Here is an 18,198-nt window from a genome sequence, read left to right on the forward strand (position 1 = left end):
AAAAAAAAAAAAGATTATTTTTATGCTCTGTTTTTTAATTTTTTTCAATTAGTTTTTCGTTATTTCAATATATTTAAGTAGGGGCTTTATGGAGACAGATAAAATGCATTCAAACATTCCATTTCTAGCTATAGTTGAATTATGCTTGGATAAATTAGATTCTCCTTTAGCAGAGTATTAAGTGTTTTGTAACAGTTCTACATTTTATGGCAGCCTGCGTTTACTCATTCAGTGTCTGATCAACAGGGGATTCCACCTTTGACAGAGTTCAGGTAGGGACCACAAAAACTAAATATTAATTGAATCTTTTATTAAATATATGTGCAGCTATGTGGACTGAGAAGCCCAAAAAGTGCACAGGAGTTCTCACAGTGGTAAGGAAAGCAACCTTTCAATTAGCCATCTGCACGCAGACATACCTTTCATTAAACTGACATGTGTAAATCACGATTCAGACACTCAAAATTAGTTTCCACAAAGCCCAGTGCCACACACTCCTTGAAGAACAGAGCAAATGTTTAATGAACGGAGAATGTTACATGTCTATGTTAACAGCATAGCTTCTCTGTTTCTAACCAACCTTTTCTTTAGTTAAGGCCTTGATCATCCGAGCTGTGATGTGCCTGTCTGATTGGCCAATGCCATCTTCTAAGTGGCTCCTGCTTGGCATTTCTTTCGGTTCTTTATGAATAGGCATGGCTCTTCCAACCACACACATGAGTGTTGTCTCCAGAGGACCCAGTTTTGAGTATTCCTTAAGAAGAAAGAATATTATTCTTCTGCAATTACATAGAAAACAGCTGTTCCTCAAAAAAAAACCCCAGCAACTTGCTTTTTTATAATCAACTGCAAAGATGCTGCCCTGGGGTTGCTGTTTGGTAATGTCGGTGTTTACAAGCCAGCTCATTTTAGGAGGCTGCAGCCCTACTGCCCTCTTCTTTTCCTGTGTGTTTTCACCTTTAACACTTTCTCTACAAACCGAATTCTGCTCCCAAGTTCAGTTCTGTGAGAATAATTCAACTAATCCAACAGCTCCCTACTGCCAAAAGAGAAAGGTCCAAGTCTAGCCATATGCTTCCACCATGCCTGTGCTAGCTCTGATCTTCTCCAAACTTCTGAGGCAATTTGGTTGACTAACCCAACAGGAAACTAATTCAGGAGGACAAAAAAAGGCAAGCTTTTCTGCTGAGTTAGTGAAGTGAATCACCTACAGAAAAGGCCAGTGTGCACTACAGTTTCCCTAAGGGCAGGAGCAGCACCAGACAGCAAAGGCCAGGGAGAGGGAAGAAGGAACCCTACTGTGCATCCTCTTGAATCACCTCTGTTCAGTAAATCCTTTCATAACAGTTGCCAATGCAACTCCACTGTTTGTGATTATCCCCTTGTTGTTATAAAGTACAAGAATGTCAGCAGCACCTGTGTCCCTCAGTGGGGTGGGCTCTGCAGTGCTAACGGCAGAAGAAAGAAGTAAAGCTAGTGCTGCTCTCCCAAAGCAACAGCTGCAAGGAAACAAACACCTGGACAGATTTTTTGTTGTTAAATGTTCAGCTTTTCTGTGTACTGACTCTTCAGAACCCCTCCTTAAGTTAGTCTCTGATCAAGGCAACAGGATGATTTCTCTGAGCACGAGTTGCAGGGTATTAAACTGATGACAATTTTCTAGAAAAGAGTTGTTGGTGTTTGTTTTTTTTTAAACTCTTCATTGAGTATGTTTGAACAGAATACTCAAGAGTAAAAAGAAATATTATAGAGAAGTATCTTCACACAGCAAGCCCTGCAGTCTGCACCACATCTGTATCATCTTCCTTAATTTGCAGTAGAAATTGGTGATGTAGAGCAATATATTTTTCAAGAGCAATTCATTTATTTAGAAATTTATTCAAGTTTTTGTAACTCAAGAGCGTAGTATCAAAAGCACTCAGGAAATATCTTTTTGCAACCTAAGATCAAGTATCTCCTGAAGCAGGTGCCACTGCCTCTGTCGAGAACCACGCAAACTCTGCCTATTTACATTTTTACTTTCTCAGCCCCTGTATTTTGTACACAGGAATACCTTCATCTTGGCTTTCTGTTGAGGGAATATATTACTTGTTGATCCTTTAATACTGCTATGTAACATAAATTATAAAGGACCAGCATCCAAGCAAACAAGTCTGTGCAGTACCATAGAAAACTGTCACTAGGTGACATAAGGAATTCTTTCTAGGGGGAGTTTCATCCTGACATTCACATATGCCGATTCTTATGACACCTTATCAATTGCCAAAACAACGTGTCTCATGCTATCAGAAATGCCCTGAGGCATCCAAAATATCCACGAGAGGCAGGCCTGTATGACAGCACCTATCTTCTTTTGGCCCAGCATCTGAAGGACAGCACGTGTCCTAACCATTGGAGTTTTTTTCTGCCATAACACCGCTGGGAACAGAACACTCCTGGTAGTAGCTCACGCTCCATAGTGAAATATGTTTGTGTGAGTGAAAGACCCAATTACTTCAACTCATACCTGGAAATCTTTTTCATCTTCATACAACAAGCTACCAAGAGTTGGAGTGAAGGACTTTTCCCACAGCTCCTCATCACTGTCTTGAGGCTTCTCATTCTCCGCTTTAGACTGAGTTTTTGGAAAGGCTTTTTTTTCCTGACAAGGGACTATGGCACTTCTGAGGCTTTCATCTCCATCTGTCTTTGCTTTTTAAAAAGAAGAACAGTCACGGGTATGTAATTGTTAAGCTTTATAAAGATCAGAATCAGGACCTGATATAAGCATTGCCTGCAATCTTTAATGCGGCTTGGCCACTGCGATGTAAAGAACAGCTTGGTAGGATTTTTAATTGGCAGTCCAAGCCAAATGTTGATTTTGCTAATTGATTTTCCTGTGTTTATTTCTGTTCACAATTTCTGATCAAGATCACAGACTGAAATTGATTGGAAGATAGAAGTAACGGGTCTGTGGGACGGGGCAGGGGAAAAAATGAGCTTTTATCAGTTCAACTTAAATCCTAAAAAAATAGGAAAGGCAGCAAAAAAAAGTATAATTTTTTTCTGTATCCATGTATGTATCTCTGTATGCACATTTATATATAAGTTCCTGAAACACTGCTAGTCTAGAGCTCACATTTGCAACTGACAAATCTCAGGATGACAGACAGTTCTGGACACGGACTGCCAAGTTATAGGTTTGCCTGGGACAGTGATTGACCCCAGCTTATTGGAACAAAAGCTGCTCCTCCCAGTAACTATTGTAAAGGTCTAGCAAAGGTAATAAGCCGAACTGTTCAAAGTGAACATGTATCTAATTCAGAAGTCTTAGTCAACATGTTTGCTGATGGTTCCAGAAAGGCCTGCCTACAGCTGGAACGGATCAGCACTTCAACAGACTTCCTCATGTATTCATAACTGTATGGCTTCAGTTTTTGGAACTTACCTCTTTGATTTAATTTTGTCCTTTTTTTCCCCCTCTTCCTTCTACTCATACAGTCTAAACACCAATTTCAATTTTAAAACTGTATTACAGGTAGATTGTGGTTTTGTCTTTTAACGCAAACAACAGTCTATCATCACTGTGGTGGCTGCAATTAAGTAGGAAATTAAGTGTTCACCACGTAAAACAAGCAGTTTGATAAAAAAACTTAAGAAATAAAAAGTATTTAAACATTGTCAATTCTTATAAGCTGCTGGCATGTGCATTACCTGCATCCTCTCTATACTCTGTTTCTTTCATTTCACCCTTAGGAAATTCATCTCGCAAGCCAGCTGCTTGGGTAAGAAACAAATGCCTAAGAAATTAAAAAAATAAAGTGAAACTCATATTAGAAGTCTGAATTTTTGCTGCTCTTGTTTATTCTTAGCGCCTAAGTTCAACTATGTCCATGAGACTAAAAGAAAACAAATGCTATAGTCTCCAGTCAGTCCAAGATCCAAACCACAGCTGGCAGCTCTCACTTAAAAGCAGTCCAAATTTTGAAGAGAAAAACGGTCAGTTCTTAAGACTTGGAACTTTTGTATGCAATATGGCTGAAATCACTGAGCTGGGACTGGAAAATGAAGATGAATCATTCTGTTTGTTACACTGGGCTTTTGATACCTTTATTGTTGATATTTTGCAGCTAAATTAATCTTTCTCTAGGGAACAAGTTAAATCATTTCAATACAAAATAAATTAATACTATAGATACCTGTACAGACAGACCTATCCCAAGGCCTCTTCCTTACTCTGTACCAGGTCATCTGTTTCGCTTGAGATTGCAAAACTCCATATGTTTGCATATTAATCTTCACATCCTTAAACATTTTGCCAACAATAAAAGAAAAATCTATCACTCAGCATTTGGTCTGAGAAGCTGAGTCTGAGGCAATTGCAACAGAAAGAAACAATTTCCAAGCCCCAATGGTATCCCCATTGAAAGAAAGTGAGTGTTGCTGGCTCTTAAGACTATTAAAGAACCCAATTTCTTCCCTGAATTTTGGTATTTAGGAGGTTACAATGTCACTGCCATCCTTCAGAGATACAAGTCCCACATATATTCAGTCAAATCCTGCCTCCTCTTAACTGGGAAACTACCTTAGCTTTGCTGTGGGAGAGCCCACATAGCTCTAGAGACAGGAGAAGGCATTATCCTTAAAAAAATAAAAGAATAATAATTAAAAAAAATCACTTTTGAGTCTGTAAATGCATCATTTTACCTGGGTACTCTCAGATTCTGAAGTCTGCTATCAATGAGTTTTGTCACTAAATAGATATTTTCTTCTTCCAGGAGCTGAACAGAGGCTTTCAAATCACTTACTTCCTTTTGGTACATCTTAACCTTTTTGCCAATTAGAAAGGGGGAAAAAAAAAAAAAGTATCAGCTTAGAAAGACTATACCCATTTTGGAAAGCTTTCATGGTAACTATCTTAATAGCACATACCTAGAAAGAATGCAGGTGTGTCAGCGAGACTATGCATCTGGTGGAGAAACATAGTGACACATTTTCAAGCAAAGGGAAGGCCTTTTGGTTCTTTTACACCTTTTTTAGAACCCTTTACTGGCACAACACTGTCAATCACAGCCAATTTGGGCTATGCAGCCTTGATAGCAGGACCTTCTCCTGTAGCCAAACAGGTCTGATAGACAGAAGGTCTGGATTTTTCTTTTTTGCTTTCAGAGATAAAAACCTTCTTTGCAGAGTTAAATTCAGGCTCTTGCTCAGCAAGTGTTGCTTTTCTAATTCCTGCCTGTACACAAAATCTTCTTACCCAGAATTCGTGAAGCTTTCAGTCCAAGTTAGCCACAGCACTGGTTAAACCCCAAGTTCTCCCTTTTTTTGGGCTGGTAATCACCCCTTATTGCCATGAAGTTATATTAACCAGAGGATACCAGTTATTCACTTCCCACAATTCTTCTCACTTTTTCTGAAGTACAAGCAAGCTCTTACCCCTTCACTGGGAAGTGGAATATACTATGGGACAGATACTTTCCCAGAAATCTTAGCCATATGCACATGTTTAGAAACAGTACCTAGTGTTCTGAATGCATCTGTTCTCACCAAAGCCAAATCAACTCAGCTATAATCATCCAAATTTGCAGTCAAAAACTAGTTCCCATTTCTCCCAGGGATTAAAAAAGCTGAAAATGGCAGGACATTAACATGCAACAGGATGTGGCTTGGCACGATGAGGTAATGCAGCTTTGCACCATCTTGGTGTGACATAGTAACCATGGAAAAATGTGACTGAAGTCTCCAAATCTGTTCAAATTTGGAGGTAACTAGTTTAGGGTTGTTTTGGTCATTTTTCAGTTCAGCAGCCAAACTGAAAAAAATATAAATTCTTAACTAGGAGAAAATGGAAATTTTTGGTTTATCTTCCTAAAAGAAAATATTGGAAGAGCCTGTCAGCTACATATAAGCATTAGTCTGAAAAAAAAAATTAATCTGTATAAGAAAAATGGAGAAAATGAATGGGTTAATTCAGAGGACTGGAGAAGCTAGTGATAATAGTTTTCTTTTCCACAATAATTCAAAGCACTAATTTGTAACATAAGAAACTAATTCGTAACATAAGAAACTTCCAGTTAAGAGGAAAGAAACCCACACCCCTCGACTCTCAGGAGAAGGCCTGTCAGGACATAAAAGTGGATCTCCCCTGTTGATATTGCCTCGTGTGTAAAATCTGTAAGTGTTCAGTGAGATGGGGAAAAGGGAAGGTAATTTGTACTCATTTGGTGATAGGATGTATAGATTCGAGCTCCTGATCGTTTATACAGTTTAAAGCATTAATTCTCTCCTATTGACCCCTACCTCATTGCCTTAGAAGCTGTGGTTTGGACACCCTCCCTGGAAAGTCAAAAGATGTAGGCTCAGAGCTCATTAAGGGGAAGAAGAAAAGCTGTATCCCTGCATACTGGCAAGTATCTTAAACTAGCAAGTAAAATGCAGAAATCTCTGTCAGGTTTGTTGATGTGGCACTGAAAAAAAAAATAAGTTCATTTATTAATTTCCAAAAAAAATCTTTCTCAGTTCTAAACTGTGAGATTGTAAAGGTGGGGAAGGGTATTTCCTCCCTCCAATCTCTTCCTTAGATTTGATCACAGCAAAGAATCTGTATTGATTGGAACAAACACAATCAAACTTTCAGTGTGGAAAAATCAGTTTCCTAAATTTGGCTCACAAAGATGTTTCTTGACAAGAAAAGTTACAACTATCTAGCATATAACTCTAAATTGCCATTAAAGGACAGTATAAAAGCTACCAAGTAACCCATTACAACTATATATTATTTTGATTTTTCTCTCTTCAGTGTACTAATCTACAGGGTTTCTTTATATCATCTCCCATTTAAAGCTGTCTCAAGTCTTCTTTTCAAAAATGTTTCAAACATCCATATCTATTTTCTGCCAAACAGCAGCATTAGAACTTTAATGCAGTTCAAAACTACACTCTTCAGACACTGACATGGTCGAGTCTTTACACTATATAGTATCCCAGTCTCCACAGATATAAATACTTAATTGTACAGAGTGTTGTAGTCCTTCATATAACTGGGGCAAGAAAAGGGAGGTCCTTCATTTGTGAAAGCAGATGTTCACCTTTCAGCTTTATTCACCACATACTCTGTTTGCTACCCAGGATTACAGATCAATTACAGGAAAACTGCTTTCCTCTTCCTAGGAAAGTCTTCTGAGGCCCATCACTGGAAGCAGTTATTACTGTAGGCAATGGTATTTCAAACCTGAACTCCCATGATAAACTGTATGCAAGTGGTCCTCTTACCTCTTCTTTTAACCATTCATTCTCTTGAATTTCTCTGCGACTGTGTTTGTTTAAGTATCTTACAGCATTCTGAGAAAACACAAATTAAGATTACTTCATCTGAAAACAGGACTTTGACAGTGCTGTACACTATAAAGAAGAACCTTCTGCTGTTTAGCAGGAAGTAATTAAGAAACATCCACACTGTAGCATCTCCTGAAGGATTACGAGAGGATTTAGTTCACAAGACTAGCTGTTTCTTCTCCATCTTTCTGCCTAGTGCAGTTTATATGTCAAGCAATTTACCAATATTTTACAATTTCCCATATTAAAATAGGACATTTTGGTTTTGCCTAACAAGTTGCATGTTCCCACTACTGCTCAAATCTTCCTGTTTTCAGGAAATCAAACCTTTAGCTATTAAAAAACCCAAACAAAATCCTAAATGAGGCAGTACCGATGAAGTACTGACAAGTGACTTCAACATGTAGAGGCCTATGCTAATGATCCAAGGCTACAATTTAATTATTGATGTCAGCAAGAAGAAAGGAACAACTGGGAGGGAAGATACCCCTGTGGATCACCTTAAACACAGTCCTTTGGATTATGTTCTTACATGACTGAAAATTCCAGCACTAAAGTCAGGGAATTTAAATACCTAATAGGCCCAACCAGTGGTTTGTACTGAAGTATGCTTTATATTTTGTGAGTGTAAAAAGTTGTCATCATAAGTACTTTGTAAATGTTTGCAAATCACAGAGATGGCAAAAAAATCTGTATATCAATAAGCCTGAACTTTACTGTAGTATTTTGACATTTAAAAAATGTTGTACAAGTACAAAACAACTTTCTTTTTTCCCAAATTGATGTATATTTCCATGCAGACAATCTCTTAGTGTGTTATTGTTTTTTGAAGTCTATGCAAACGTCAAAATCAAGGTCACAGCAAAAGTGACATGTCCTTGAACAAGTCATTTCAGTACATGGTGCCCCAGTTTCCCATACTTCGTTTGTGAACTGCCCTCACATCTACTCATTGTTAGTCTGATTTAAAAAAAAAAAAAGGTACATGTGTGTATAACAATAAGCAATGCCATGTTTAGTAACAAGATTAACAGGATTTACTCCCAATTTACTACAAAAGTTCCAAGACTTAATTCAAGTTAAGATAATTATTAATGCAGAGTTCACTAATTCGAACTATGATGCAGGAAGCACTTTTAAAAAAGGCAGAAGGAATACCTCAGGGGCCTGTTCTGTACTTAATTTCATGTGCTTCTCAACCAGCCCGTCATTTTCTTCTTTCAGTGCTTTCAAAGCTTTTCTATAATATTCTTCAAAGCAAACAAACAAAATCAGAAATCATTATCTGACATCAATTTCTCCTGATAACAAATAGATAATTGGCATGTTGTTCCTAAACTGGAACTTACCAGCCAGCATCACATGTATAGATGCTCCACAGAAAAGGATTCAATCATCCTTGTCCATAGAAATTGTCCTCCTAAACCCAAAGGACAGCAGTATTAACTACAAAACTAGAAATCTGAAGTGGCTTACACATTTATGTTGGCAACTACAACAGCTTATAAACTGAGCAATTCTCTAAAATATTGGTATCATAACACTGAATTTTGTCTCTATAAATAGCAGAGCTCCTGGAGTCATGAAAGGGACTTGCTTATAAAACTCATTTGTTAGGTAGAGAAGCATATTGGATCATCTTATGCACATGGCATTTTTACAGAGCCTAAAAATTTTCTGACTTATCTAAGCCTTCCAGGATTCTAATTTGACAACAGGTCAAAATGGAGAATGTAGCAATTGCCTCAAAGACTTGCTTTCATCATTACTTGTGGTCATTATTTAGAAAGTGTGTCTTAGGTCTAGCTGAATTTGTCTGGCTTCAAGTTCTAGTCACTTGCTATTTAATTATTGCATCCTTCCCTTCAGTTATTTTTGTGCTATTCTAAGTAGCCCAGTGCTGCTTGGTATTTTCTCCTTTTGAAGGAATTAATGAGATTGCAATAATGTTCTTTGAAGGAAGGCACTCCATACTTGTTCCATAGGCTTGAAATTCAGCCTAGATCTTCACTTGTGTTGCAGACAGCCTATTGCTGATCTTTCTGTATGTGAGAATCTGGGCACAGACCCACTGTGGAGTCAAAGGCAGTCAAATATGAAAGGTGCATTAGTTGTGCATTAGTTGTGCATTAGTTCTTAATTTAAGACTGTGGAAGCTGGCCTGCCTTAACCAATCCACCATTTAGATTTGGCAGAAGGAAATGGAAGTACTTACATACTATAATTAATTCATCTTTTCATTCTTTCAGACAGCTAAATAACCTGAGTTTTACTGGGAGAAGGAAGAAAAGGAAGAACCGTTCAGACATACTGGTTCTAAGGAGGTTATTTTCCCTAACTCATGGCAACACTGTTTTCCCCAGACCTCACATTAGTGTATCGCTCTTTTGCTTCATCTCCCCTGCAGCAATTGTGTTTAAAATGTCATCCCCAGACCACATGTACTACGCCAGCACCAAGACCTTCAGTGGTACCCACAGTGACGGAAACCTTTCCTCCTGTGCTTATTGCCTAAGCTTGTTATACATTCCAGGAGTGAACAAGCCCAATATGCTGCAGCATCACACTGGAACCTTGTTAGATTTTTTTTTTTTTTGGGGGGGGGGGGATGTCCTAAGTGCTTGTATATTGTACTGCCCAGACACTTTATAAGTTCAGTTTTAGGAAGTTGAGTGAAATAGTATGCTAACATCCAGTACTGGCAGCATCAATTCGCATTAATTAGGCAACTGCTATATGTACCACTGTAGCAGTCTTTCTATAAATACACTTCCGCTGACCATAAATTTTTGGCTCTGTACCCTGTGGCATGCAGGAGGTCAGACTGAATGTTCCTACTGGCTCAGTCTGGCATTCTATATAAAAGTCAATTCTCTTTTTCATTTCCTATTTCAGCAGTTGTATAACAAAGTTTGAAATTTATTAAGAACACAGAAAATGCATAATGAAAAGTATCAATGGCTCTTGAATACAGAAATGGATATATGACAAGCTAGCTGGCAATATAGAAAACACACTGCAGATCATAATCGAAATAAAATATGTTTCAAGAGACAAAAAGATAGCTAGCTGTCTCTATCCACAGTAGTTGATGCCTGTCAGTGGTTGGCACACAATATACAGAGACCCTTAGAGCAGTGTCACTGCCTGTTACTACCAGCTGCTTGGCTGTGGTCATGCATACTGAGAGGGACATAAAAGGGAGAAAACCAGCACATCCTTCTCCTGTTAGAAGCATAGGTTATGTAACAGTAAAATATTTAAATGATTTTAAAAGAATGCAGTAGTAAAGAAATCTTTGTAAAGCAGTCAATACCAGAACACATAAGCTCTCAAATTAATTCCATAATCAGTATCAAAACGGTTCCCAGTATTTGTATACGTCTGCACTGGCAATTTTTCTGGGCCTCATACACGAGACTATGCACCTAGGAGGTAAAGTTCAGACTACTGGCTAACCAGCTCCCTCTAGTTCTGCATTCAAACCAGTATGTTCAATTCAAAAGACTCTTCCAAGAATGAGCTCATACTACTTTCCTGTCAAAGGACTTCTCAACGTGTGAAGTGCTTGCATCATGACAAGAAGCAACAACAGCAGAGTCAACATTTTCAAGTATGACTGCTAAGGGAGTCCTGTGTGTAGGCGACCTAAATATATGTAGACTTATTTTTAGAAAACTGCTGTCCTTCACAATAACATTTTTTAAAAAATAGGTCACGTGTATTTTACAAGAAAATCATCAGAAGACAAGCTTATCAGTTTCCTTCAGCGTTCATAATTTCTGTAACTTTATCAATTTCCTTAACAAAGGGACTTCTACAGAGATACAGAATTCTTCCATTTTACAGGATTGTGCAGCCCACCTTAGGTGCAGTCTTGAAAAAGTTGATAGAAATGACTAGAACTTGACGTCAAATTAAATTTATGATTTAATTAATTCCTGCAAGTAATACACAAAGAGCTTATAAAAACTGCATTACTCTAGCTGTAAACTGACCTGAAGCTCTGTGAAAGTCATCTTTGACTTCCTTAATGTCTTTTGTCAGATTCAAAATCTTCTCAGCCTCTACTTTACTGCCTACATTTTTGTACTCCAACCAATAATCTCTCTCAGTCTGCTTTTCTTTAAATCTTTGTTCAGTTTCTTCAATCTGGGAGTTCAGATCTGTTAAAGTAAGAACAGCAGAAAACAAGTTCATTACCAATTTCTTGAGCTGATAGTTCAGAATTCTTACAACTTCATCAACCTCTTTAATAAAGGCACTTTCACTGGGATTGGAGAAAGAAGGGTGATTCTTCTACACTACAATACATTACAACATGATGGCCTCACATCGTGTCAAGGGCCACCATCATTGCTGAAAACAGCTGGATCTTATTCTGCCATGGAGAGACAACAGTTCTCACTGAAATGTTGTAACTAAAGGCACATGCGTCTCCCATTGAGGACTGCAGGGATGACAGCCAGAACTTTCAACAATCAAAACTGGTCATTTTTGCTGCCATCAAATTTTTTTTTTTTTTAAATCTTCCAGTGGCGCCAGTGCATAGGCCTTTCATGAGTTTCAACTGAATAGAAAAAATGAAGCCTATGTACTTGCACAGTAATATACAACACTTGGAAGGAACAGATTTATTAATAAGCCCTCCACAATCTCATACCATGTTTACAGAGGTTAATTTTGGGGAGGAAAAGCTTTATGCTTTTTATGAAACAGGGAAGTTGAATCTCTATTTAAAATGCAAAAAAAAGTACTCAATCCCAGCGGTGTAAACTGCAAACCACACTTCCACAACTCACAACATACCTTCCAGAAGTTGTTCTTTGTCCTTAACATACTGCCATGTTGCTTTCAGTGACTCTTCTACATCATCCCTAGTTACAACCTCCTTTTGATTTTTTTCTTTCTCCTCTTCTTCTAAGTGTTCTAGTAGGTGCCTGAGGTGTGCCTGCTGTTCTTTCTTCAGAAGGTCATTCTGTGGAAGAACAAGAGAAGCAAATGCATGTATTAAAACATTTTCAAATTACTTTTTAAAGTTACAAACTGAAGTAATGAAGAAAAGTAAAATCTGACCTAGTGCCAGGATGCACTGCAAAAACACTCAGCTAAACACCTATTCTTCATATTGAAAAAAGGATGGAGTGGGAGGGAGTTTGCAAATCTTGGAAGTTTCTCAGTAACTTCAAGACCATCACAAGGAAATGAGAGACAAATCACTGCTGTACTTGGTGCAGCATACGAACAGTCCTCCATTGCCTGGAAAGAAAGTTCCTTGTGGGTCAATTTAAAAACAATGTTTATTTGTAGGAGTTATTTACTTCAACACTCTTCATGACAATTTACCACCTTCATGTAGAAATGTCCTCAATCAGGTCACTTGCATATAACAACAGTCTTGTCAGAGCTGGAATTAGTTACACCTACTGATTCCACAACTGTGATTATATCCCCTTGCCATGACCCTCTGAAGTGACGCTGAAATTATTTGAAATTACTGATCGTGTATGTTTCCTCCCAAAGGATAACCACACTAGCCAAACTGTAACAGTAACTATGCAGCAGAGAAAGTCTCAAACATTCCCCACTTCTAGAAGGATTAACTCTAAACACTCAGAAACTTTAAGCAGGGAACAAAGAATGGAGCTCAGAGAACTGTCAAAACATGGGTAAATTAAACAAAGCATGCCTGGAGTGCCTCACACAATCTAAAATACGAAGGAGTCCTTGAGAAACCATGAATTAGCAGCAAACTGGGGGAATAACCATAAGGGACTTCAGATGTCTGCAGAAAGAAGAGCCAAATGCCATTTCCATTGATAGTTAAGGCCACAAATGAAACACAATTCAGGCTTCAAAACTGAAAGGAACACCAAGGAAAGCTAAAGAACGGACAGAGACGCTGTTTGTTTCCCTGTTTCACTGCTATAAGAAGTGCAGGCTGCAACATTGTATAATCACATCATTCAGTTTACAGATTTTTGAGATATTTGGTGACTACATATATCCACTTTAAAAGTTCACTGCTCTCAGTCATCAGATGCCATATTACAGTTCTTTACATACAGTTCTTAATATTCCGTTCATCTATACGGTTCTTTGAAGTGTCACGCCAGTGCAATCAGTAGTTACATAACCTTGTTCTAAAAATGATGCAACACAACTCTTAATCCACAAGAAAGCAAGTCTTCATCAAGCAGTGCTAAAAATTGCACCTAGACATTTGTGTGATGTTCCTTCTCCTTCTGGTGATCCCAGACAGCCAACACAGCTTCACCAAAGGCAGATCTTGCCTGACCAATCTGGTGGCCTTCTATGATGGGGTGACGGCATTAGTGGACAAAGGAAGGGCAATGGATGTAATCTACCTGGACTTGAGCAAAGCCTTTGACATGGTCCCTCACCACATCCTCCTCTCTAAACTGGAGAGGTATGGATTTGAAAGATGGACTGTTCAATGGATAAAGAATTGGTTGGCTAGTCGCAGCCCAAGGGTTGTGATCAACAGCTCTATGTCTGGATGGAGGCCAGTCACCAGTGGTGTCCCTCAAGGGTCTGTCTTAGGACTGGTGCTCTTCAACATCTTTATCAATGACATAGATGAGGGAATCGAGTGCACCCTCAGCAAATTTGCAGACAACACCAAGCTGAGTGGTGCAGTTGATACAACAGAGGGAAGGGATGCCATCCAGAGGCACATGGACAGGTTGGAGAAGTGGGCCCATAAGAACCTAACGAGGTTCAACAAGTGCGAGCTGCTGCACTTGGGCCAGGGCAATCCCAGGTACTTGTATAGACTGGGAGAAGAATTCCTTACATGCAGCCCTGCGGAGAAGGACTTGGGGGTCCTGGTGAACAAGAAGCTGGACATGAGCCAGCAGTGTGCACTTGCAGCCCGAAGGCCAACTATGTCCTCTGTACTCTGGTCTTGTGAGACCCCATCTGGAGTAGTGTGTCCAGGCCTGGGGTCCCCAGCACAAGAAAGATGTGGAGCTCTTTGAATGGGTCCAGAGGAGGGCCACAAAGATGATCAGAGGGCTGGAGCACCTCTCCTGTGAAGAAAGGTTGAGGGAACTGGGCTTGTTTAGCTTGGAGAAGAGAAGGCTCCAGGGAGACCTCACTGCGGCCTTCCAGTGCTTGAAGGGAGCCTATAAACAGGAGGGGGCGTGACTATTTACAGGGGTTGATAATGACAGGATGAGGGGGAATAGTTTTAAACTAAGAGAGGGGAGATTTAGGTTAGACATTTGGTGGAAATTTTTTCACTCAGAGGGTGATGAGGCACTGTAACAGGTTGCCCAGAGAAGTTGTGGATATCCCATCCCTAGAGGCATTCAAGTCCAGGCTGGATGGAGCCCTGGGCAGCCTGCTCTAGTGGTTGGCAACCCTGCCCACAGCAGGGGGGTTGAAACTGGATGATCTTTAAGGTCCTTTTCAACCCAGGCCATTCTATGATTCTGTGTTGCAGGGGGAGGTTGGAGTAGGTGACCTCTAAAGGTCCCTTCCAACCCGTACTATTCTATGATTCTAAGTTTGCAAGAATAACTAAACTCTCATAGGTGCCCATGCAATTCCATTATCTCAGAAGTGAATCAAAGAAGGTCAGCAAAACTCTGTTAGATCTGCTAATATTACTGACAAAAATTAAGTTAATACAGTTTTTTCTTCTTTATGCCGAAAATGTATTCTTGAATGCTTTGAGGAATATTTGAAGGATTGTTTAAAAAGTCACATCTGAATGTACTGCAGTAAAGTTATCTACTGAAACGGGGCTCGCTGTCCTATGTTTCCTGCAGAGTAAGATTAAATAGTGAAGCTTTTACTGAAAATCTCACATGCATTGGAACACACCTTCACTGCACTCACTTTACCTTACTGCTGTCTCCTGTTCTGCAACATTCTACTCCTGCAGCTCCTTTTCTTGCATGGTTATATTTAGGACAGTTATGCTTTAAGTCACATTTAATTCAGATAACACTAACTTTTAAGCACATAAAGTGACTCACTAACTCTATTTTCATTGACCGTAAGAAATTCACTGCAATTACTAATTTGGATTACATGAATAGAATTGAATCTGTGACTTAAAATACAATATATAAAATGTGTTAGGAGAAGGATGCATGGTCACTTACTCTTTCATGATATTCTTTGTTCTTTTTTCCCACTTGTTTCAGACTAAGCAAAACACGATCAATTTCGTCTTCTTTTGTCTCAGTTCTGTGGAGAAAGAGTAAAGAAAGAGAATTTCTTATAAAAACAGGAGAGAGGGGAATGTTATTTAAGCTAAATTAGATGTAAGAACTACTGAAATGTTTATTTTCATATCATATTGCTTGACTCATTTGGGTAGATACCACTGTCCGCTTACTACACTTAAAGAAATTATTTCCCATATACATCTGGAACTTCATTATAGTTTGGATCTCACACTCCTACTGAGAAACAGGCTCCCTGATTATATTGTTGCTTGATAACCACTAGTGATGATTAAGCTGGTTTATTCTTTCTGGATGTGGTTTAGCTGACCTATTGCACAGGTCTCTTTTAGGACAAGATTATTTGTGCTCCAGAAATACTTATTACTCACCCCTCACCATAGAGGAAGCCTAGACAACTCAGACATAGGTCAGATGAATCTCAAAATGGAGAATTAAATGGAATTCAACTCTTCTGAAAATATGGTTTGATGAGCTTCATAAACTGCATTTGTACACCAAGAACTTGTTAGCCTTTGAGAAGTGCTAAGTAGTAGTTGTTTCAGCCAGTTTCAGTAGTGCAGACCGAGTAGTTTCCTCCCTTCCAACCCTAAACATTCTATGATTTTATGACACATTTTGTCAAATAACTAGCTCACTACTTTCACAATTTTCATAGAATACTTGTCATCCTCTTTGCCTTAGCTGTAAAATAAGGATTTTTTTCCAGTGTTCTCTCTTCTAGAATGAGAAACGTTGTGTTGCAAGTAGTGTCTATTTGCAAAATTCTCTGTAATCTTTCTCTTCCCGGAATTCATTCACCACACAGCACAATAGAGGCAAGTATTACAATTATCACAATATCCTTTACTGTTTCAACAGCTATTGTTCCTTGAGTGGTTTGGTTTTGTTTTTGGTTTGGGGTTTTTTTGCCCCTCCCTATTGTATTACATTGTTTTAAAATAAGAACTTTTTTTCCTGGCTCAGTTTAGATCACTCAGTCATGCAAATTGCAGGTTACTATATTTGCATCCTCTGGTGTCTATGTGCTCCAAGGTATTCTTCAGGTTTTCCATTAAGTACAAGGACATTAGTTAGGGAGTCAGTGGTATGGTGGTGATGGCTACAGCAAAAATATCTCCCTTATTAGACAGAAGTGACAGCTTGGCCACATATTGTGACATCCTAAATTACCTGCCATTTTAAACCATTTATATATTTTGAATACTGAATGCTGATCTGAAGCTAGAGTCTCTATCTGTCATTTTGTTAATGTCAAACATTTATATGAATAGAATTTGTTACTTTGTCTGCTACATATTGGAACTTTCCTCTTTAGATTATTTTTCTATGGTATTTGTCAGATTCAAAAAGCTACAAAACAGCTAAATTGATGATTCCTTTGACACTATTTTTCTCAACTCTGTGTACTAGGTTTCACCTAGATATATTATTATCTAGAAACAACACTTAAAAACAATACCATGACAACAGTATTGTCAGTCATCTCTAGGATGATTCTAGGGCAAGTAATTCATGGGATTGTTGTCCCTAACCAATCCTGAAAGAGAAAACTGCTTTTCCCTTTCATTTTCTGTCTCTTTGATAAAAGTCACAGAGCTTAATTCTTCTCCTTTCAATCATCTACTCAAGACACTGGAGATCAAATAAACTAGACTAATTCATAACTACTTTTGATATTCCCCTCTTAGTTCTTATTTTTCTCTGCTTAAGAGACCTTACTTAATGGAGTTATCCCTCCATTATTTTAAAAATAAAACACTTTTCTTTGTGCTCCACTCTCAGCTGCACCAAAGGAGCAAACTGTAGGTCTTTAGGTGTTGGCTAGTGACTACATACCTCTGTGAACACCAAGAAATCCTAAAAAATACAGTCAAATGTGATCTTGCAAGTTCAGAGTATGTTGATCAAAAACTTGCTACTTACAAATTTTTTTTTAAATCTTTTTCCCAAGTTACAACAGCATAAAGTTACTTCTGACCTACTTAAATGCTTTCTTATGAGTATAGCTTAAAAAGTGTAGGTTTCTAAAATAGCCTTGAAAACCTAAAACAAGAACACAGAAGACCACAACTTCCACAGTCAATCAGCTCAGGCTCTGAATCAGATAAATTGTCTTTGTTATCTGCTTTATCCATTCACATAGTCTATATGAGTGAAAAGTTAAATACACTAAACCTACTGAAATTCTAGTAAGGATACTGGAAAAACTGATTCAGGTTCTGTAAGTTGCTCTTCTGGTTTCTCCTCTTTATTCTTGTCTTCCATGGTTTTGGTTGTATTTGGGCTAGAAGTTAGATCTAAAAGGAGGAAAGGGAAAAAAAGAAAAAAAAAAAAAGAAAAAGAAGAAAAAAAAAAGATACATTAATGATTTACAAAATGTGGTATGTTCACCAGCCTTTGTCACTCATGACAGGTTCTTAACAGTCCTGAAATAAACAAAATATGATGTTTTGTTGACAACAATCCTGCCCAGGTTAGGATCAGGCCCATGTTTTTGGGACATCTTGAAGTGTTGTCCTGCATAATATATGTTTGTGAACAGTGGCCTCTATCACTAGTTACTTATTGCATCCCTTACTCTGGGCTGTGTTTTACATTCTTGCAAATCAAACAAGCAGTTACCCCTTTTCCCGTCCTTTGTTTCTTTATCAGGCTTGTT

General features: G+C 38.4%; 1 protein-coding gene across 1 annotated transcript; it reads right to left on the minus strand.

Annotated features, from left to right (window-relative positions):
• Window positions 1-571: 571 nt before the first annotated feature.
• Window positions 572-17,804, minus strand: CCDC83 (coiled-coil domain containing 83). Its single transcript, XM_010086617.1, has 10 exons — window positions 17,719-17,804; window positions 15,453-15,537; window positions 12,127-12,295; window positions 11,316-11,483; window positions 8,476-8,567; window positions 7,255-7,323; window positions 4,687-4,808; window positions 3,694-3,779; window positions 2,507-2,691; window positions 572-754 (listed from the first exon to the last, which is right to left on the minus strand). The coding sequence occupies exons 1-10, from the start codon at window positions 17,802-17,804 to the stop codon at window positions 572-574; spliced, it is 1,245 nt and encodes a 414-aa protein (XP_010084919.1).
• Window positions 17,805-18,198: the final 394 nt, after the last annotated feature.

The sequence above is a fragment of the Pterocles gutturalis genome, unplaced genomic scaffold (genome assembly GCF_000699245.1).
Source record: "Pterocles gutturalis isolate BGI_N339 unplaced genomic scaffold, ASM69924v1 scaffold10031, whole genome shotgun sequence".
NCBI lineage: Eukaryota > Metazoa > Chordata > Aves > Pterocliformes > Pteroclidae > Pterocles > Pterocles gutturalis.

Excerpts from the sequence above, each read along its gene's own strand:
- CCDC83 (XM_010086617.1), bottom strand. The coding sequence starts at position 17,804 with ATGGAAGACAAGAATAAAGAGGAGAAACCAGAAGAGCAACTTACAGAA. Across the intron at positions 15,538-17,718 it reads GTATCCTTACTAGAATTTCA|AACTGAGACAAAAGAAGACG; the intron begins GTAGGTTTAGTG and ends CTTTCTCCACAG. Across the intron at positions 7,324-8,475 it reads GTACAGAACAGGCCCCTGAG|AATGCTGTAAGATACTTAAA; the intron begins GTATTCCTTCTG and ends GTGTTTTCTCAG.